The sequence below is a fragment of the Pagrus major genome, chromosome 10 (genome assembly GCF_040436345.1).
Source record: "Pagrus major chromosome 10, Pma_NU_1.0".
Lineage (NCBI taxonomy): Eukaryota > Metazoa > Chordata > Actinopteri > Spariformes > Sparidae > Pagrus > Pagrus major.
In genome coordinates this window covers 19,531,010-19,554,444 of record NC_133224.1, presented here as the reverse complement: position 1 = coordinate 19,554,444, position 23,435 = coordinate 19,531,010, and the positions used below count along the sequence as shown (strand labels likewise).

Sequence of the window (23,435 nt, the reverse complement as noted above, 5' to 3'; positions counted from 1 at the left end):
CATTCATAGGAGCCATATTGAGGCATGTATTTATAAGGTGTTTACAGAGGGAGAGGTGTGTTGTGTCACGTTTTGGTGCTGCAATGGTCAAAATGAATATTGATTCTGAAAAGTCCTGCGCATTCGTTGCATTCGATCACAACTGCTGGAGCTGATCTGCTGCCATTCTAGCATTAAAGCACAGGGGTATATTTATTGACAGCTGAGCTATACTTAATAATTAATGAGGCATTTCACTTGTATTTTTCTATGTGCTGCAAAACTATTTTTTTCCTGTTTTTTTTTTCACTTCCCTTCTGACGTCTGACGAGCAGAAAGGAACAGAGTTTTTCTCTGCTAATAAACTCTATAGACCAAAATAAAAACGATGGCATGCTACAGCACCATTCAGACATACACCGATTACACTGCTTGCCGACTGCCTTTTCATATACCTAATACTTAGTCTGACGGTGGACAGTACACCTACAAACTGAAAGTGTCTGTTCTGTATAGCAGCAGCAGAGTTGCAGGAGTCACATTTCTCTTAACACAATATTAGAGTACGAGGAGTTGACCAACAGGACGATGGCGGAGGAGCAAAAGCACCTATTTGGCAATGTCTTTCTCAGTGTAGCAGCTACCAACAATTCAGGACAAAACATGACTTTATTCATTAATTTAGTCTATAATGGCCTTTATTTTCTTTATTCAGCCTTTATTTTCCTGGGAGATTTGGTGCCAAGTGGCAGGCAAACTACTATAATGAAAGTGGGGACATAGAGAACCAATCCAAACACCGATGGTGTCAATCTATAGCCGTTACATTGTGCAATTAATGTTTACTACGTGAATATACATTTGAGCAAAAACGAGTTTAATGAGGAAAAAGGAGTTGGTTACCTCACTGAGAAGTTGGAGGTGTGCAACCTGTCACAGTTCTTCATTTAACAGCTTCTTCTCCTTCCATTAGTCCCTGTAATATTTTAAACTGATCCACTGTCATAAAATGTCACAAATGCTAAATTCGCTGTCAAACAAATAGCAATTCCTGCAAATACTTCATAATAAAAGCTAACTTGTGTTAGTTAAATACTTTTATTGTGATGCTACCGGAGCAGGAAATGTTTGGTTTGCATTAGTAGTAACTTAAAATGGTTACCAGTTTATTGGCCTGATGGAAAATTTCCTCACCATGGCATCCCAAATATATACTACATATCTAAAGCATAATAAATAAGCTGCAAATGTGTGCTTAACATCAAGGTTTATTTGGTCTTCATTTTACAACACAAGGGTTGTAGAATGAAATTGAGTTTAAGTCCCTTTATACGACATAATAAAAAAACTAACTAACTGGAAGTCTGACTTCATTAGATCCAACAGTGGAGTGTCAGTAGCGGAGGGGCAGCTGAAGAAGCGTGTTAGCGTCCCTCCAAATACGTGATTATGTGCTGTTAATATGTTTTTATGTATCTGAAAAGACTGCAATGTATTTACAGTAAACGTATCTGAACAGTGTGGATATATTTGTGTGGCATCAATCATATCATAACCTCAAATGTTTCATTGCTTGTTGAAATGTATCATAAAAGACAGGAATTCATTCATTGCAATAATTGTGTTAGCTGCTGCTAAGGTATTTCTGTTCAGCACTTGTGCTCATTCTCACCCTTTTATTTTTATTTCCCTCACCCTCTCCCTCATTCTTTTTCTGTCTAGCTTTTCTCTACAATTTATCTTTTTTTTTTCCTTCATTCTCTCCCTTTTCATTCTCGAGCTTCAGACTGAGAGTCTGAGAAATATCTTTCCAACCTGGCTGACAGCGAAGAATTAAGTCGACAGAAAGAAAAAAGAAGAAAAGGAAAAGAGAAAGAAGGATTGAGAGGATGCTGACACAGGGTTTTCAGAAATAATGGCTGTACAAGAGAGACGGAGAAAGAGAAAAGCAGTGTGAGCTTTAGAAAGAGACAAGAAGATGAAGGAAGAGGAGAATGAGGAAGAGAGTAGGGTTGTACCGATCCGATCACGTGACTCGGAAATCGGGGCCGATCACGCCACTGAAGACTCGATCGGGACTCGGACGTTACGACCCGATCAGAGATCGGTTTTATATATATTTATTTAGTCATTATTTGTATTAGATTGTTGATATATGGGCTATTGGTGATTCAAAATAAAAAAAATAAAATGAGTATTTACTACCACCGTTTACGACATGCGCATGCGCAGAAGACCAGCACGCCAGTTTGTTTTGAAGCGGAGTGGCGAGTTGTGGCGCACCATGTCTGCTGTGTGGAAGTATTTTAAAGTGAGTGACGAGAACGATGCAGTTGCAAACTGTCAGATATGTAAATTTGGGATATCGAGGGGTGGTAAGGACAAAGCTTCGTTTAAGTTAAGATGCTGTTTGTTTTAATATGAGACTATTGAGTCTAAGTTGCACTACGTTCTAATGTGAAGAGTATTTTTTCTGTTTTGACTGGAGAATGTTCAAGCACTGCTTGCATGCAAAATTGTGTATGATGTGTTGTGTATGTTACTTATTAAAATATAATAAAAAATGAGGGACATCCTGGATAGTTTTCTTCGATCTTTTTAATTTTTTAAATGTATTATAAGAGTATCGGATCGGGACTCGGTATCGGCAGATACTCAAAAATCAAAGGACTCGGACTCGTATCGGGGGCAAAAAACCCTGATCGGAGCATCCCTAGAAGAGAGTGTTATTTGTAAAGGTATCAAGGTTGGGAGAGGAGAAAAATGAGAAGAAAAAGCCTATGTGCATGGGGGGGTGTTGTGAAAAGGAGGAGAGAGGGGGGGGAAAATACATGCCGCTCGAGGGTATTTTGAACAGCAGAGGAATGGGAGGTGAAAACAAGGTGGGGGAGAGTGTTTAAAGTGAGAGAAAAGAGGAGGGAAAGAAAAGTTTGGAGGGAAGAAGTTAGGAAGCAGAGGGAAAATAAGAGAGGTGCACCCAAAAACCTTAAGATAAAGAGATGACAGTGAGAAGCTGAAAGAGATAGAGAGATTATGTGAAGCAGAGAGAAAGAGGTAAACAGAGATGTAGAGAGTAGCAGGGAGGCAGATGTAGTGACATTTACGGACTGGTGATGATCGAGTAGGCATGAAGGTTAAAGTCATTTTCTCCCCATGTAGCCAGACATACACACACACACACACACACACACACACACACACACACAACACACACACACACACACACACACACTTGTAGGCTTATCTGCTCATGCATTCATGCATACGCTACCTCCGAAAGTGTGTCTTTTAGAGTTTAAATTCCAGTCTGAATCTGGATTACTATATACTCACGAGGGAATTATTAGATGATTTTATTACTATACAGACATTATAAAATTATTATTAGATTGCCAGCTACCTCTCAAGCTGTCAAATATAAATTCTTCTCTTCTCAACCAAGAATATTGAACATGATTTGAGGTTACGAGCTCTTGCATTAACTTTTCAAAAGGTAGCCAAATAAAAAAAAAAGAAATCCAATAGTTACACTACTTCATATGTCAAGTTGAATCCCCGGTGTAAACACTGCACAGAACTTCTAATAAAGAACACTGACATGCTCTTGTATAAATCTCTGGTTTAGTAGTGATGTGTATCTCCAAGGGTAATGACCCTTGACAACATCAGGTCTGTTAGATCTTCCACTGAACAAGGTTTGAGAGCATGTTTTTGACTATATGCCCTGTGGGAGACGTAGGTTTGAGTGATTGGATTTTACATCAAAAAAAAAATTCTGACAGAGCGAAATTTTCCAAAAAATACAATCCCCGATTTAGATTATAACTTTCACAGAGAAAGTGTTCTTTTGCTGCTAATGAATACCCAACAGATTGTCTTCTTCTACACTAGTGCAGAGCCCTAGTGTAATTCAAATCATGCTGTTCAGCACCGATTATCTGGTAATGAGAGGGGTTTCATATCCAGTGTTAGGCCTCCTGAACTGCTCACAGTTGGATCTGGATGATTACACCAGTACATTCTGATCCGGACTACAACAACCAATGAGAGAGGCATCTAGGAGCAGCTGATGGTGCTGTCAGGCAACGGCAAACATTCTAGCCCTTGGGGCTAACGTTAGCTAGCACACTGAGGTTGACAGAAACTTAAAATCTCACCTCTAGATCTTGGCCCCCACTCATACAGACTTGTTTAACCTTCACCTTTTGTTTTTTATCGTTTTATTGTTTAATACATTACTACAGCAAGTTGCTGCACCACGCTATTCTCTGATTTGTTTAAGTCTGCTTCCCCATGAGATTGCGTGTGAGCCAGAGCACTGAAGCCACACCCCAGCTGCTGCACAGGGCTGTGTTTGCTATTTTTTTAAATGTATTAATATTGAATGCGTCCAAATTCGACACTGCCAACAGACCTGCCAAGTGTGAAGCAGATCAGCTCAACAGTTCCAGAGATAGCAAAATAACATACAGACAGACAGACAGAATGATTCCTTAAAAAAATCAAGAATCTAGGTGATCACCTCATGTTAGTTTCAGACAGCAGCTAGCTCAGTAGCTGTCAAGTTTAGCCTAAACAGCAGTGAAATGGTGACCTAAGTTTTATAATTCACACAGTTGAACTCTGAAGCACATTTTATTTATTCAAGACCAACTTCCGTCTCTCTGCAAATTTATGTTGTGTAATACTGTGTACACCACAAATAATCCCAATTTAAAACACACTGAGCTGTTTCCCTCATGTTCAGCGCAAGTGTCAGAATGTGTGTGTGTGTGTGTGTGTGTGTGTGCTGTGCCAGTCAATTCCCAGTCTCAATAGCGTGATTCTTTCTGCTCCAGAGGTGATAGATTACTGGAGAGACTCATGATACCCATGATACCCTGAGGCTGTCAGAACATGTAAAAGATAAGGGGTAAGCTCAGAAAAGCCCGTTTTTTAACCATTTTGACATTTGCAGTTTCGTCTGCAGAGCTGTATGCGCTCTTTATTGGGCTAACCTTTGAGGAGCGAAGAGTCTTTATGTTGTCTGACATATGAGGAAGGTGGAGAAGGTAAAGGGAAACAAGAAAAATATGGTGGGAGGTTGTTATGTTGAGCTATCAAAATGCTGACAGGCCTCAGCTGTTCTGTTGCCATTTCATGTTGTATTTCATCTCTGAGGTAATCTCTGCGGTACATCGTCTTGCCTTGCCTTCGTCTATGAGAAACATGGATGAACCAATCTGTGTTTGAACAGTCATTCAACCCCTGGGCTATTTCTGTCCTAAACAAAGGCTTGTTGGTGATCTGTACAATAACCCTCCAGTGTGATCCAAGATCACTGTCGCTGTTTATCTGTCCATAGGGGCTGTGAACTCTTCCCGCTGCTTTAACACCAAAGCAGTTCCTATTACATGTAACACAGAGGTCTCCTGTGCTCTGTCCTCCCTCCCCCTCTCCTCTCCTTTTCTCAGCTACTAGTATCAGATACTAAACTGATACCAGGCTGCGAAGAGTGTGTCAATACGAAAGGGTAATGGCTTAATATGAGAAAGCAAAAAAACGTATTTTTCCTTTAAAACATTTTTTAAATAACTTAGCTGGATCGAATTATTGTTTAACTTTTATGATAAAACCACTTGTATGCTGATGTATGCTGCAGACAATACTGTCTGCTAAATGTCTTAAATGTAAAGCTTGAGACGTACTAATTGATATTACCCTCTACAGACAGTTTAACGATCAGAATAGGCACGGTCAAAAGAAACCACAGTGTCAGCATGTCTTTATGTGTTTTTTAGGACTGGTCTGGGAGCGTAGGCACAAGAGTGATGCACAAAGCTTGTTTAGGTCAGACCCTGTGCTATCCTTCCTCCCTGCCCCCATCTGAATCCATCTCCTCTTCTCAGGCCAGCCTTGTAAGAGCTTATTCCACCGCGGGCTGCAGCACTGGGACATTACTAACCAGTGAGTGGATGAGGCAGAGCTCCTAATGCTGACAGAGTGGAACACTGAGGGAGTGCCAAGATGGAGGACAGGAGTAATTTAGGTCAAAGGCCCAGGAGGGACACCAAGATGCAAACATGCCCAGATTTCTTCTCTACTTTCTTTGCGTCCTCCCTTGGCTCTTCATCTGTTCGTATCCTAACGCGTACCAGCTGTGCACATCCCATTGAAGGGAAAGTCTGCTCTTAAATACGCCTGCGAATGTTGAGTTAAGAAATCATGAGAGATTTTACCATTTATACTAATTTGTTCCACTGAAGTCTTCTAAAATGGGATCGAAATCCAGTTAAACTTTTAAAAATAAAGGAGAGTCCTGGGAAATATGCAGAGCTGACAACAGTGATATAACAGAATACATGTTATTTTAATGCTTTTGGACAGTTCAATCGCCAGCTCTCTCTCTCAAGCCACCTTATCTCCCCGTAGCTACATCACACCAAACCACTGACAGTGTAATCTCTTGTGTCATCTCAGACTAAACCTGGAGCTGCTGCATTTACTGTACAATCAAGTTAGGGCTGGCTCTGTGGACTTTTGATTGATTGGATATTTCCATAAAGGAAATCTTGATTGAGAGTTTGGGTTGAAGTGCCCTCAAAAATGGCTCATTTTTGTCTATTGTGCTAGTTTTTATATCTTTTAAAAACTTTAGTCTTATAAGTTTTAATTAGTTCACCATTTAGTAGTGTTGCCTGACTGTCTGGTGAGAATTTTCATACTTTTATTGTACCAGTACTTCCTAACCTTTTTGTCTTATGAACACTATATTATGTTCGCAAGACATTTTCAGGTTCGTAATTTTATCAAGAGTTACTACTAGAATAGGTTTACATGCTTTAATGCTAAAAAAACAGTCAGTGTTCTCATACTGTCAAATACTGCAGCTCTGTATTACCCCTCTGTCTGAAACACTCTGTTTTAGCTCCTGTCTCTTTAAGGCCCACCCACCGGATACCCATTCTTCTGTGATTGGTCAGCTCACACACGGCTGACCCTGTGCCGCTAACAACAACGACAGAGCAGCTGTGCTAAATCAATTCTCATCTGTCAAACTAGCCGCAATGTATAAATTGTGCAAAGGTGCAACATGCTGGTGTAGCATGATGTCACAAAGTCACAGAATTAAAGGCGGGACAACTGACGAGGCGTTTAAGGAGCAGTGTTTTCTGTGCGAGAGAGGAGCTGCTTCAGCCTTTTTAACTTTCAAGACCTTTTAAAGGCACAAGAACCTATGTAACATATACACTGAGGGGGAAAACGAAAATTGCACAATAGGTCTCCTTTAAAACAAAGCAATGTCCACTTGCTAACCCTTGTCACTGGATGTATATCTACCAGTTGTGACAAGTTAAATCCAAAAATGTGCTTTTTAAAGTCCTGAATAGAATAAAGTATATATAAATTCACAAGTAAACGGCAAAATTGAAAGGAAAGTCTAAAAAACAGCAACATTTGATTTTAATCATGTCGCAGATATGTTTTTTTCAGATTTATCCCCTCCTCTTCCTTTTAGTGTGGACATTTTCTGCCTCCCTATACAGTAAATAGTACATATAGAATTCAGAGCCAGCCAATGAGTGGGAGAAAGAGTGTGTGCATGCGTCAGGACCGGCTCCTCTGACGCTGTCCGTGGTCCTGAAATGGGAGCTGACATGAGTGTGCAGTGCGTGCTGCTGTTCTTCTTGGCATTTTATTTATTTATTTATTTTTTGCCTCGTGAAAATGGAGCACAGTCCAAATGAACCTCGGATTGTCCGACTGACTGCACAATGCGTGATGGTAGTAAGTACTTGGATGGAGACCATTGACTGTACACTATTTTTTTGCAGTGCACTGCACAATTATTCAAATTCAAAACAAATGCATTTCAGTAAAAGCACTTAATCTGTGGAATAAAGCTCCAGGCTGATCTAAAATTGTGTGGCATGATTTCAAAATAATGTAGCAGCTAAATATAAAATTGTGATTTGTTATCTCATCGTGCTTTCTGTGCTTGAAAAATCTGTTTGGTTTTTTTTTGACACAACTGGCATTTCCTTATTGTTTTCTTATTGTCTGGACTGTGCAGTTTACTGTGCACTTGCTTTGTTTTGTGAGAAGCGTGGGCGTAATAAACTACAGCTACTTTTTCTCATTGCTACAATCTCCTTCTGACATTGATTTATTGTTTGTGGCTGGGTGCATTTTCTAAGTGCCTGGTTTCCACTTTTTTCTCTTATATATTTTGACTTAAAGACCATAATAAAGACCAAATCAATCAATCAATCAATCAATCAATCAAAAACTCCCTTACGTACAGCACACTGTTTGCAAAGCCTTTGTGATGTACAGTACGCTGAAGAAAATTGTGAATCCGTATCTGCCAGCTCTGCTTATGTTAAATTTAGCAGTTTATTGTTTGAACACAGTCGCATGCTTCCCTTTCTGTAAAGATGTGATTCAGACTGCATACGTCAATCCACACGTGAAATCACGTGTGGTAAATCATCTGTGTGTGTGTCAGTGGCCCAGGTGCTGGAGCCGCACACATGATGAAATCACAACTCGGAGCGTTAAACTGAACTTCCAGTCATTAATACTCAGCGTCAGCTCGAACCCAGCAGCTACTCTGGCTAACTCGTGATGAATTGCGTCGCGGCGATGCATTGACTGCTCTCCTACATGAACGTATCAGCAGACTTGTTCCACAAGGAGAGGGGGGGGGGGCTTACCTCTGGATAACCTCCTGCTCTCTCTGTCTATTCCTTCATCCCTCCATTCTTTTAATCTCTCCTCTTTTCTCTTTCACTCTCTCTGCCCTTACCATTCAGTGCTGTGGGAGGCACTGTGAGCAGCGAGACCTGGCAGAGGGAGCTCAGTGTGTGTGTGTGTGTGTGTGTGTGTTTGCAGGAGGGATAATTTGCATTCACTGCCATTGGCCACCTCAGCTTCAGAGGCCCTGAAGAGATGGCCCTTTGAGCTGTATTGAAAGAGATGGGGTGTGTATGTGTGTGTGTGAGAGAGAGAGATGGGAGGTAGGTAAAGAATGAGAAAAGGCAACATACCTCATGATGCAGAATGAGCAGTGCATGTGTACAAGCATGTGTCCTTTTACAAGCGTGTAACACGTGTGTGTATGTGTCAGTTTGTATCAACAAGTGTTTGCCAGTGTGTGTGTGTCTTCACTAACTTAGCCTTGGGGCAAACCAGAGTCATTATTAATCCCCTGACCACTGGATTCTACTCTTTGCTGTGCGCTGGCTCTTTAATCTTTCTATATCTTCTTTTCTCAAGGTTACTTTAATAACAAGTACACTTAAAGTCTGAGAACCCGACCTGTTTCCAATTTCCATGGACAGAAGCAGCAGAGTCAGATACGATCCTGTTAAAGGTCTAGTCTGTGCTGTAATCCCTCAAAAACTAGCAGTATTACCTCCTTTTCTTCTATAAAGGTGAAAATAGCTGATATCCAGCCAAAAGAAGAACAGAAGATTCCTATTTAAATGATAAAATAAGAATGCCTCATATCACTTCCACTTAGTTCGATACTACTGTTCAATAATTCTTGCAACACTGCACTACCCTGTTTCTATACTCAGGCTTATCTCTACCTCCCAGCGCAACAACATGGAAACAGGATAGCTGACCACGCTGGCCTGAAAATGGCTGACTCAGCAGTTCAGAATGTGAGCTGTATCAATAAACTGGAGGATTAATTATAAACGGCAAATACAGGCAGAGCTGAGGACAATTTATGGCCGTGCGTTCCTGCTATACATTATATCACAGACCTGAATCCTGTGTTGAAGCTAGCTGAGGTTGTGCTCAACAGCATCACTATTACAGCACTTTAAATATATTAACAAAACCAGTACACCAAAAAAATTAAAGCAAGGAGGAAGAGTCCACATTATCCCTCCAACAGATAACTCAAGATTCAGTTACCGAACAGGAGAATATAGTTATGAGGAGATAATCTTTCTTAATACGTGAATAATAACAATCTGTTATTTTAACCTACATGCACTTAATTTTAGGCCACTTGGGGGCAGTAGAAACAACACTTTAAAAACAAAATTGACATATTATCACTTTGTTAGCAAATATCCAGAAGATTCGGAGCAACATGATCATTCATCCTGAGTCCTGAATGTAAGTCCAATATTCATTCTTATTTTAGCTTGTTTAGTTTTAGTTTCTGGTTTAATTTCCGACCAGCACCTGAGGGAAACATCTGGCTCTAGCTGATAAATGCTCTACAGTGTTCACAAACTGGGAGCTAACTTTGGCTGTGGGCAGGTGGTGTACAGTGAGTAGAGACGTGGCAATGCTGAACCAAACAGTAAGGTTACCGGATGGAAAACCAAAACAATGAAGTAAAAGATCGAAGGTCTGTAGAGCTGAGAGGAAAATCCAGTAGAAGTTTTTCTTTCATGTTTATTAATATAAAAATATAGATTAGAGCAGCCATAATCGCAGATTTAATCTTTAACGGTTTAAGTGAAAGTCTTTTTGACAGGTTTTAACAGATCTTCTCGGAACATTTTAAGAAATGAGAACAGAAAAGGTCAAGAAATATCCAAAACTGAGGTTCTAATTCACCCATGTTCCTATGCATTACTGAACAGCTAATCCACCTGTGGTTGGGAGTTTTTTTTATAATGGAATGTTTAATTAAAAGGACCTGATACATCAGACTTCAAATCCCATTAAATGTTCTTCTTCAATCCCCCGAGTTAAATCAGATGATATCCCAGATTGTGCTGGAGCGCCGCTACAGAAATCAAGCCAGAAGAACATAGCTAGTCAAAGCCTCGGAGCTTTTATTTAAGTACTGTTGTAAAGTCAATTCACTCTCCTGAGGATAAAATGATCATTTAAATGGACCGTCTACGGCTAAATCCTATTTCTGCCTCCATTGCTCATCCAAAGCACATGGTGATGACTGGGATGCTGTGAGAACTTCAGGCGGGAGGTGGGGGATACACTTAGGGAAAAAGGCATTGAGGCAAAAAGGAGAGAATGTTAAACGAAGAGAGGTTGGATGAAAAGCGTGGAGAAGATAAATCATATGAGCTGAGTGAGAGGAGGAGAGAGGAATATGGTAGAGGACAGAAGAGTCGATCAAGATGGTGACCCACATGTATGTGACAAAAACACACTGTGGAGATTATTAGGATCATGTGATTGTGCATGCACGTGCATACACACGCGTACACACACCAACCGAATACTAAAACCAACCCACGCATGCATCTGTACACTCTCTCACACACACACACACATACACACTAGCTCCTCATTTCCTCTCTTCCTCTCCATCTCTGTGGCTTAGAGGCTATAAATAGCTGGAACTGAGCCCTTGCTAATTCCTTCATTCAGAGTCTAGTGGAGAGGCAAAATGCATGCGGCCTTTGATGCGCGCCCTGACAGGAAGATACAGGAAGTGGTGGATGGTTGCCAAGACGACCCCCCATCCCCACCCCACTTCCCCCTTTCTTGTGTCTTCGATCTAAATTCTGCACTCCTTCCCTGCTCCCTGCTCCTCATCCTCTCTTCATTTCACTAACTATATTGTTGCTTCTCAGCCTCCATCAGGGGCTCACTGACGGCTTCGAAACATGATCGATATCAAAATCCGACAGTGTACTCCATCTCAGTCAAACTGCATTATGAGATGCTAATTATGCTGTATCTGCTTGCATTTACAGTAAGTAAAGACACAGAGAGAAATATGTAAATAATTTCTCCAATTACATTCGTTAACAATATCTGCAGAGATTATTTGAACACAGCTACATTTCAGATGCTCCCAACATGCTCACAGCAAATCTCATTCTTTCTCAATATCAAGCTTAAACAATGATTTAACCATCAATTTTTTTGAGAGTTATAACGTATTTAGGATCAGGAGAACATAACAGGTACACATCATATAGGATTATTTTAAGAGTGACACATTTTAAAGGTGGCGTAGGCGATTCTAGAGAAACACAAACCCAAAGCATTGGTATTTGACGACCAGGGAATGTGTCTCAACAATTAATCTTTTCCCAGAATCGCCTACTCAACCGTTACATTTTACAGTTAAGAGGGTGGTGTGTTATTAGAGCCGTTTCAATGCAAAACCCCAGAGAAAAAGTGTAAATGATGGATTAAACAGTGTGTTTATCTGTTGTAATGTAAGCTGCAATTGTTAGCCTATCCTGCTAACTAGCTTACCAGCCATTTCCAAAGCCAAGGAGCATTTCATTTACTAATTACATTATAACTACATCTGATTTTTGACCACATATTTTGAGTGTCGTATTGAAAGTTTACACACTATACACTCTCTAGACAATTTGTTGACCATGACGTCAATACGATGTGATACATTTTGTGACAATATGCTGTATCCACCCTGCATTTAGACATGTTTAAAAATGTTTTGTATTATGGTAAAAGAAAAAGAAAAAAGACACTGTACTTAAACTATAAAATACTATACTAGTATTATATAAAATATACTGTATACTAAAATACTGTACTATAAAATGTTGGCAGTTAATTTTCTATAGAAAAGAAAAGCAGTAAGAACAATATAAACTGTATAAATAGGAAATAAAAACTCCAAAGAGTTGTCACAACATAATATTCAAAAATCAAACCTAAAGAAATGTGAAGTTGCAACCTATCCGTGGTTTGCAAAAGCTTACTTTGCCAGCATCTATTCTTGTAATTGGGTCGAACGGTGTCGCCATGTTTCAAATAATGAGCAGAAACTCGGTAATGGTGTTCTGTACTGTGCCAAACAAATTGATCCCTGCTGAATTACTGACCACCTTAAGTGACTTTTACTGAAGGCAAATCTCACTTCGGACTTCAGATTTAAAAAATTTTAACAACCATGTCCAATTATATAATTGGACTGCATCCCACCAGGAGGAATTTCACAGATAATCTGCTCTGAAATCCAAACACACCCTGCCAGATTTGAAAATAAGTCCGTCACACACTATACAATATTAAGACGATCTATTCCTGACAGAGCTCTTTCACACCCGTCCACCCACACACACATACACACACTCACACACTCCGATGTGCCACTGTATTCTGATACGGGTTTACCTCAACTCGTCTCTTTGTCTGCACGGTTACGATTTGTCTTGTAAGACCCGTCAGCTCCTGGACACATTTCTAATAACCTTTCCTCCATTTCAACAGTCCATCAAACTCACAGGCTACACCAGTTAGCAGTCAGCAATTTAAAAATCCGCTCCTCTCCTCCTCTCAGCTCATGTCTAATATTGGATATAGTAGGTCTGTGTTCAAAGAGCTGATCTTACTGTCCAGATCTTTGCATATTAAACAGAGTTTTGTCTCTCCTGGGGAACTGTCTTTGCATCTTTACCGATATGTTGAACGTTTTCTGTCATAAAGTAAAACTCCACAATCTTTTTCATTTTAAGTCTTAAAGACTATATATAGAGGTACTTCAACAAGGGAAAAAGGATTTGCAGTTTTAGTCTTTAAGATGTTTTTCCAGTCATCAAAGATGCTTCATCGGTTCCCAGGGGCGTGTGTAATCTCATTATTGTCTTAACATCAAGTCAGTCACGTCACATGTTCTATACAATCTCCCCATCTCTGATCTAACAAACCAATTTTATGTTAAATATAGATTAATATATCTAATCCTTTAGTTATTTGACGTCTTTTTTAGTGCTTTGGCATTTAATGCTCTAAAAATACAGTATCGACTACAGCTTCAGTACCTTACACTCATATTTACACAAACTGTCAACTTACACACCACACACAGGGATTTACATCCATGTGCACACACACAAAAGCTCCACACACTCTGACTTCACAAAGGGCTATCTGCAGGTTTCTGAGAGCTAAATGTAATGCTATTTAAGACCTTTAATGCAAGCTGGAACTGGATTTAAGACCAATTTAAAACCAATTACAGACGTTCAAACCATGTAAAAACGGTTATGAATGAAAGCTCTGGAGGTATAAATGGGGATTACATGCAAAAAGATCCCCAGATGTTGAACCAGGTTTATAAACGCACATGTGATAAACACTACTGTGCTTGGCAGAGGACAACTGTTCAAAGGTTTACCTAGCAGGGCAGCTGGATTCACAGGATCACATGCTCAAGTCCATCTTGAACATTGGTTCAACCATTGGTTCAATTGTTGAAAACAACAATGGTTGATCCTCAAGAGGTTAGTGTAGATGCTTCTATAGCATAATCTATATCAGAACTGGAGAATATTTTTCATTGGTCGAAAAGCAAAAAACCAGCTCGAAAGCCTTTTCTGGATGGGTAAGATTTTTAGGTAGCCGAATAATCCAACATCATTCATTAAGTTTTTCACTGTGTTCATATTTTTGTTGGCTTATTTTCTCTTGCCCTAACAATTAGCAGCCAGTGAAGTGTCCAACTCCCTCATGTCACTTTCATCTAAGATAAAAGCTGTGGCAGCAAATGCAAAGTAGTTTTATGTTTTTCACACTAATACAAAAAATATATAGCGATTTAAGGGCTTTTACTGTCTCTAATATCCATCAATGTCGCTTGGTAGCTACCTACCTACGAAGGAGATGACATCCCAAAGGAGTAGTGTTTATAAACAACACTACATCTAGTGCCCTTTACTTGAAGAATGTAATTCAAGTGAAATATGTCTTACTTTTATTCAGAATCCAGTTCCTTGCCTTAAAGGACAGGATCACTGACGTTTGAAGCCCCAAAACTTTTTCTTAATTTTAGTCCTTGTCAGAGTTTTCACCAACTTGCCAGACTTGTACTCTGGCTGTCAGTGGCCTTTTCTGGGCATGTATAGAAATATCCTAGATGAATGGAAAAGTTCAAAGTGAGTGACCGACCCTGGCTGATTTGATTCTCCCTCAAACTTCACCACCTCCCAGTGTAAGACAAAGCATAGCCTCAGAAGGAGCAGGCCAGTTGCTGTCGGCTCCACAGTGCCTCAGGACAGAGCAGGCACAAAAGCGAAGAAGGACTCAGTCGGGTTTGGTTTGTGAGGGTCGGACCACAGGCTGGTTGAGGCCCTTTGTTCTGACCTCCAGTCCTGTGAAATAACAAGTACCTGGAGATGCCTGAGTTCAAATCTGACTATACTCCTCAGTCTGTCCTTGTCTTTTTATTCAGGGCTGTGTTTTGTCTCCTTCAGTTCTGGTGAGCGTGCTCGCATCAAAGAAAACTTTTGGGTGTTTGATAAAAGGGGTGTGGGTGAGAGGGGGAGACAGACAGAGTTTCATGAGTCCCTTGGGATGGTGGGAGTGTTTTCTGCCTGCAGAAAGATGGTGATCTATTTTTTCCCCATTTTTGTTTTTTAGAGGGTGTCAACTGGTTTTGGCAGGAGAAAGAGGCGACATAAAGAGAAAGATTGAGCAAAATAATCAAGGGTTTTCTGGCATCAGAAGTAATATAGATCACATTTCCACAGCTGCATGCTGGCACCTCTCTCACTCTTTCCATTATTTATCTGTTTGTTTTTATCTCTTATTTATTTATTCATCTCTAGCCCTTTGGCAATGCTGATGTCGCAGCGCAGCCCTCGGCCGCCCTGTGCAATATTGTGTTAGTATCGAACCCTTCTTGATGAATCTTCTCGGAAAATTGAAATATTGCAGAATGGGGAGATGTGGGAGTTTGAGTTTGATGCATGGAGATAGATGATGTATCGGAGGGAATAATTTATAAGGCCCTCGGCTCGCACCCTGCAGCTCATCCAAAGAAGCATGGTCGCTGACAACGCTGAGGTTAGCGGTTCAAATCCCAGAGGAACATCTGGCAAATCGGATGCATACCCTCCTCGAACAGGACTAATTGAAGAGAACTAGCAGCTTAAAAGGCACTTTGTACCATCTTATTAGGGTTAAACCTCAGCCTACCACCAAGTTCTTCAACATGTGGTAGAGTCTGTCTCAGCTCGTTTAACATCTGTTTGTCTGTTTGTCTAATTCAACCCCTTACTAAGGAATTATTGATCTTAAAATGGTGTCGTACCCAATCACAAGCAGGATGTCAGCGTGTCAGTCTCCCGTCTGTGTTCACACCGGCTGCATTTTGTTCACACATTCAGATGCCCAATTCTTTGTGATTTCTTGTGAAGTTGACCTATGGAAAAATGTCATCTGAAAGCTTGTCTTGGGTTGTGTAACATGCATATTGATGCTTTAAAGTGGTTTGCTAAAGGGTAACTGACGGGCAACAGCCCTAAGCCAACCAGAAAGTGTCACACGGATGAGTGTGAAGTGGTTCGGAGGAAAAAAGGAACTTACAGCCGCAGACAAAAACTGCAATTCTGTTCAGGAAATGGTTTCCCGTGTTAGAGAATAACTACAGGAAATATGGAATAGAGTATACTCTCAAGGATAATCAAAGGAAAACTGTGATGAACCATTTATCTGGTTGAAATAGTTGTGATGAAGTGGTAAAACGCCTGTGGCAATGACGGGCTGTCGAGGACTGAAACTGCAGTGTTGGAGCGGAGAGTTAGAAGGAAGGGTGTTGAGCCGTAAGGGGGTAAAAAAAAAAAAAGGCCAGTCAAGTGATGGAAGTGCTGAAAGGGAGACTGGAATGTGTTAGAGTGAAGAAAAAGTTCAAGGTGGGAATTAGTGCCTTATCATTATACTGATAGACATACTGTGCCAATAATAGGTTTCAAAGAAGAATCAACTGCTCAACACTGCGTTGTTGTAGACGTTCATCTGAGATTTTAGCACACGTCTGTAGACTAGTGACATCATTGCCCATCAGGACATCATCAAAAAAATATGATCAATCTCCTGCGATTAATCAATTCAGCTATTCATCTACTTTTTGGGATTAGTCGATGACTAATAAAATCTAGCAGGCATAAAATGCCTTAGCACATACAGAGACAGATAAATACAAACATAAAGATATTGATGATATCAGTCTAATGGCTCTATTAACTGGATCACAAACGCCTTGGCAAGGGGGGTTTTAAATCAGCTATTTCCACGTGCAAGTGGGAAAAGATCAGAGATATAAATGTAAAGAGCTCGAGGGAGGCACAAGTGGTTTCGCAAGACACCACACAGCCAGTGAAGATGGTTGGTGGAGTTGGTGTAGAGGCTTCACCATGTGTGCTGCTCACTCTCTTCTATACCCTCCGCCTACCTTCACATAGCGCAGCTATATGAAACCCTGTGTGTTGGTAAACATTTACGGCGAGTTCCCGTTCTCTGGGCCGCTCCGACTTATCTACCATGACGTCTTGTTCTGTGTTAACGGCTGCTGACTGCTAAGAGAAGCATGCGGTTTGTCTGTGGGCCTGAGGCAGCAGCAGCAGCAGCAGTAGCAGCAGAAGCAGCAGCAGCAGCCGGTCCTTCCCTCCCTTCCCCTTGTCCATCGATCCACCGTGACTCTGCAGGAGCCAGATGAAAACCTCTTGCTATGATTTATGGGATGTCATCTCCAGGGGAACCGGCGGTGCCCCTCCCTCCTTGCTTTTGGTGAGGGAGCAACCTGCCTGAGGGCAAAATCAATTCCCCTGGGTCCTAAGGCCGGACATTTGATACGACCACGGGGACGAGGAAACAAGCTGGGTTTAATGTAAACACTTTACATTATAGTGGTATTCCAATAAGCAGCAGTTTTTCTTATGGAGTTACTAAGAAAGGAAAGCCAGGACCATCCTACATTTAATTTAAACAGTAACACACATAACTACGTTATATTTTCATTACTTGTTAGGTGCAAGTGTCACAAAGAGTATTGTGTACTATGTGCTTGCATGTATAAGGTGCTACAATTTGTCTTTTGTATAACTACATAAATAATGATTCATTAAGTCTGGTGAAGAACAATGTTAAAACTTAAGACTGATGATCAAAGAACCAAGAAATATTATTCCAGTCTCTAAAATATTCATACGCTGAAAGTAATAAAATCTAAAAAGCACTAAAATCCTCATTTACATTTTAGATTAAGCTTCTGCTAATCAAAAAGTAACAAGTGTAATTTTTTTATTACTGTGAGGTGATTAGTTTCCTTTCTTGGTTTGTTCCCAAAGTATTACAAATTCAGAAACATATTTATTCTCGAGTGCCACGGAACTAATGAAAAAAAAAACAACACATGGCTAGCTTAGCAATTTACTAAGTACTTAAGTATTAATTAAGGAGCCATGGGTTAGCACCAAATGTTAGCGTATTTGTTTATCTATGAACAAACACACACATCCATGTCAGAGTGTCCCACTTTTCTTCCATTTGCACTGATGGCAGCATTAAGAAGTAATTCTGGAGGCTTAATCCACTTAAAATTAGAGGAGGTTTTTAAGGATTCTGTCTTAAGGGTGCCCTAAAAAAGGATACAAGTAAGAGGCCTCAGGAGACTCTGAGAGCAGCAGCATTCATGTTTTAACAGTAAGAAGAAAAGAAGTGGAATCAACTACAAGGCCAGACAAGATGGAAGAGGATGAATGTGTTTGTGTGTTCCTATGTGAGAATGTTCAACTTTGTGTTGTGTGACGTGACTTAAGTTGACAGTCTCCATGGACAGTGAGTGGTGGCGGATCCGCTGCCCAAAAGCTTCATGGCCTTTTTATCCTTTTCCAGTCTCCTCTTTTCTCCTCTCCTTGTTTCCTCTCCCACCCTCTCATCCCCTTTCCTCGTGTCCTCACCACTCCTCTCCTTCCTTTTCTCCTTTCTTTGTTTCCCCCACCATCCTCTCCTTTTCTTGATTCCACTCATCTCCTTTCCTCATTTCCGCCACTCTCTCTTCCTTGCTACCCTAACCCTAACCTCTCCTATTCTCCCCTCTCCTTGTTTCCTCCCACCTCCCTCTCCCCTCTTCTCCTTTTATGGTTTCCTCTCCTCTCTTTGTCTAATCTCCTTATTTCCTCTCCTTCTCTCATCTCTTCACTCTTCTCCTCTCATTGTTTCCTCTCCCCTCTTCTGCTTTAATTGTTTCCTCTCCTCTCCTTTCTTTGCCTTCTCCCTTGTTTCCTCACGTTCTCTCCTCTCCTTGTTGTCTCTCCTCTCTTTCCCTCCTCTCCTTGTTTCCTCTGCTCTCCTCTGATTTTATTGTGTCTTCTCCTTAACTTATTGCCTTGTTTCTCTCCTCTCCTTTTCTCTTCTCTTAACCGCCCCTTCTCTCCTTGTTTCCTCGTGTTCTCTCTTCTGCTTGTTTCCTTGCCTCGTCTCTCTTCGCCTCCTCTCCTTGTTTCCTCTCTTCTCCTTTCCTCTTCTCTCCTTGTTTCCTATTGTTCTATCCTGTCCTCTGCTTTTCTTGTTTCCTTGCCTCTCCTCTCCTCAACTTATCGCCTTGTTTCCTCTCCTTTTCTCCTCTCTTAACCTCCGTTTCCTTGCCTCTCTTCTCTTTGCCTCCTCTCCTTGTTTCCTTTCCACTCCTCCTCTCCTCTTCTTGTTTTCTCTCCTCTCTTTTCACCTTCCTTCCTTGCGTTGTTTCCTCTCTTCTCTTCTCTTCTTCTCTCCTCTCCTTGTTTTCTATCGTTCTTTCCCCTCTTCTGCTTTTCTTATTTCCTTGCCTCTCCTCTCCTCAACTCATCGCTTTTTTTCCTCTGCTCTCCTTTTCTCCTCTCTCAACCTCCCCTTCTCTCCTTGTTTCCTCTCATTCTCTCCTCTCTTCTGCTTTTCTCATTTCCTTTCCTTCCTTCACCTCCCCTCCCTCCCCTGCAGCACATGTAAAAAAAAAAGACTTAAAATCAATTTGCTGAGGAGAGGCAGGAGGAACGGAGGAGCAGAGAGAAAGACAACCCTGGGGCTGTTGGAAAAGTGCTGAGGTTAGCAATGTCATGCCTGACTTGACCATAAATATACCAGCAGTGATGATGAGCGATGAAACAAGTTCATATGCTGCCACATGTACTTAACAATAAATGAAGACATATTTATCCAGACTATACATGTGCTATGATATTTTTAAATCATTAAACATCTGCCCACACGCTCACTGATACAGTGGAGTATTATGCTGACAAAGTTGGCTGCATGATGGGTGATGTTTCATGTTGATGAATGAAGGTCATTATAGGAAGGTATTTTACACCTGTGTGACATTTCCACACACTGCACTGTACACCAGTGGGTCAGTGTGTGTATAGCTCTCTGTGTTGTGGCACTAGCATTTCCACCAAGTCGTACATCTCGGAAAAACAGGGAAAAAACAAGCAGTGTGACAGTGTGAAATGACTCAAGACCTGATGTATAGTGTTCTATATGTGCCCGAGGAGCTATAAGTGGCAATGACGGGCTGTCGAGGGGCTGAGGCTGCAGTGTTGGAGTGGAGAGGCGGAAGGAAGGGTGTTGAGCTGTGAAGGGCTAAAAAAAAAAGTCCAGTCAAGTGATGGAAGTGCTGAAAGGGAGACTGAGATGTGTTAGAGTGAAGAAAAAGTTCAGAGTGGAAATCAATGCCTCTTCACTTTGCTGACATACACACCAATGTCCACATATAGACAGTAAGAGAGACATACTGTAGATGAATATGAACAAAAAGGCACATGCACGCTGATTTATATTATCAACGACCATGATGAGGTATTGTTCAATTTATATGTTTAAACTCCCATTAATGTGTGTGTGCTCATAAAAAAATACCTTTTTTTCTGCTATAGACAGATTGTTTTAGTTTGATTCCACTTAAAAGTTGTAAGTGCTCAGCACTTAGAATTACCATGACCTGGATGACTGATAACCTTCATCAACACTTAAAAGTTGCTTTCTCAAGACATACACTCAAGATCAAACCAAGTGCATGTTAAAAACACTTACTGCAATATGAGTCTTACAGTCTTTTCTCTGAGAAAGGTGCTGTCTTGGCGCAGCTTTTATTAAAGATATAAAAAATGAAAAGACAAATGTAAAACATGTCTTACACCCTAGGCGAGGAGAGAGAGAGAGAGGGGTGATGGAAGCCTCTACTCTTCAGATCACACCTGCCGACCAAATGGAAATATTTCTCTTTTATTACTCACGCACCTAATAGTGCCCGCGCAGACAAAAACGTCTGCGGTAAGATCTAAGTTGAGAGAAGAGGGTTCTTGACGGTATGAAAAAGTAAGAAAAGTCAAATGTCACCTAATCTTTTTTCTCATAAAGCACCCTGAAGCTGCTTCAGTCCTGCCCTTTGTTCTCCTACTTTATAACACCTTGAATGGGATGTACTGTAAAACCAGGGAAGGGTAATTGAAAAATGATTTGACCCTCCATGGAATAGTTTGCATATTGTTTCGTTTTTATAAAAGGCCCCTCACATACATACCCCAACATTCACTGTCTGCATGAAGCAGATGTAATATTTATGGTTTTTAAAGTCGTGCATGAACCTTGAAAAGAAAAAAAATGGTTCCAAAAGTGGTTCTAATTGACCATTCGCTAAACCCCTTCCCCTGAACAGTTATTGTCCAGTCATAGCTTATGAACTAAAACAAGGCACGGCAGGACTGTCAAGCTTTGGATTTTTTCCACATGTTGAAGTGGGGTACATGGGTTTGTAGAAAGAGCAATACCCTGGATAAAAGGAGTGTGGATGGTGGTTTCCTCCGTTCCTCACCTCTCCAACACAGAGTAAAAGTATAAAGAATGGAATAAACAGTGTGTTTGTTCATTCTAATATAAGCTGCAATCGTTAGCAAGTCTGGCTAACTAGCATAATAGCATATGTGCAGAAGTAACCTGTGTTACTTTCAGAGACCCAACCATGAATATAGAACTTCCACAGTGTAGTATTCCCCCACTGACATCAATGGATGCTACTATACCTGCATGTAGGCAGGTATAGTAGACGGTAGTAACTCTGACCTGCTATGAATTGGATTTAGGTAAGTTAACACTCATCATCAGAAATAGTGTTGTGTTCACTCGGGCTCATTATAAAAGCCTTTCCCTCTAATATAAAAAGTGAAACACACCATTTAAAAAAAAAAAAAAAAAATAAAGAATAAATATGACCTCTTACTTGCTTGTTCAAGTATGTAAAAAACATGTTAAATTACGATCCAAACTTAAAACACTGAAAGAGTTAGTGCTGGGGATATGTCGCTATTGCGTTAGTATGGATCCCAATACTTTTATTGCAAGAACCCTCCCTGCACTGCCCTTTTGATTAGTCGGTTAGGGTTAGGATAAGAATAAGAATATCAGGGTAAGCTTATCAGAGGAGGAGTAGAAAGCACTAGCGAATGAGAGGCAGAGTAGGACGGGTAATGGCAAGAAAAGCAGTGGGATCCATAATCATGCATCAGCTTTCACCTCAGTGTTTTAGCATATTATGTATGTAGCCATCAAGTGAATATTTCAGACCTCCTTACAGGGTTCTCATTTCAAGACAAGTCAGTTGGAAACATTAAAAAGTCATTTCCAATCAACTCAAGGTGGCAACGGAAAATCTGACAGCTGACAGTTGTCATTTCAGCCAACAAAAACACCGGTCACCGGCTAGAAATGAGAAGTCTTCTTTTTCTACCTTTGAAAGAAGAATGCGTTGTTGAAAAATGTATTAAGCATTTCGAGTGGTAAATCTACCCCAGTCATACTTATAAACTCCATATGTACTGTGCGAGTACAGAAAGCTTGACAGGCATAGCAAAAGTAACTAAGGGAAAGGGGCTTAGCGAACAGTCAATTTTCACTGTTACCCACTAAATCCCTCATTTCCCAGCCTCCACCTTCAACCCTTCAATTAACACAATCCACTTACCATCCTCCGTGGGCACGTAGATATTGAGGTAGAGGCAGTCCTCGCTCTGGTTCTGGATGTAACCAGCTGCAACGTCCAGGTTATCTGTGAACCACACGGGCAGCATAATCTCTGGGAGCACGCCGTGGACGTTCTGAGGGCACACGGGGGCAAACTGGGTGGCGTTGCGGATCTCCTGCCAGGATCCCGGGGCTTCCGGTGGCTGAAAGCGGCGGTCGCCGATTGGCGCTGTGGCGTAGGGGACGCCCAGGTACTGCTCTACGGGGCCCAGGATCTCATTGTTCAAGTCTTTCTTGATGCCTCTGAGCTTGCCGTAGTTGGTGGTGACTATGGGGTGTTTGGAAGGGTCCATCTTCTGGCTCGAAGCCAGGCTGAAGAGCAGGATGAGGCCTAGCACACCCATTAGGCACCAGTCTGTCATGAGACTAAGGGGGCGTGTCCTGGACAACAAACCCCGCCGGCTTTGTTTACTTCGAGCAAGAGGAAGGGGTTGCATGACTGGATTCATACTGTTCTACCACCTGCTTTAGTCTGATTTGGAGTATTTCTGTCTTTTTCCAAGACAATATGGATTATAACCAACAGTCTGGATGGTAAAGCATAAGAGGGAGAGAGGAACAACGAAAGCAGGCAGACTCTGAAAGTCTAAAAGGAGCTTTGTTGGAGGTTTGATCCAGACCAGGAGTGCTGACTGAAGGTGAGATGGAGGGCGAAGCAGTTGTTGGGGTAAAGAAGGGTCCTTGGGGTGCTGGAGAAGGAGATCGGACCTTGGCCTGGC

The 23,435-nt window shown here is 41.1% G+C and overlaps 1 protein-coding gene across 11 annotated transcripts in view; it reads right to left on the bottom strand.

The window, feature by feature from the left end:
• nlgn2a (neuroligin 2a) overlaps positions 1-23,165 on the bottom strand; it is a 121,529-nt gene extending 98,364 nt beyond the window's left edge. The window contains exons 1-3 of one of the 11 annotated variants that reach the window (XM_073475038.1): positions 22,654-22,964; positions 19,896-19,912; positions 2,618-2,633 (exon numbers count right to left, since the gene is read on the bottom strand). In XM_073475038.1, the coding sequence (XP_073331139.1) occupies positions 2,618-2,633; positions 19,896-19,912; positions 22,654-22,763 (143 nt within the window). In that variant the 5' untranslated portion in view covers positions 22,764-22,964. Of the gene's footprint in view, positions 1-2,617; positions 2,634-6,062; positions 6,086-11,233; positions 11,266-18,661; positions 18,686-19,347; positions 19,409-19,895; positions 19,913-22,653 lie in introns of all 11 variants that reach the window. The other 10 variants (XM_073475037.1, XM_073475033.1, XM_073475035.1 and 7 more) reach the window with 10 other exon arrangements.
• Positions 23,166-23,435: the final 270 nt, after the last annotated feature.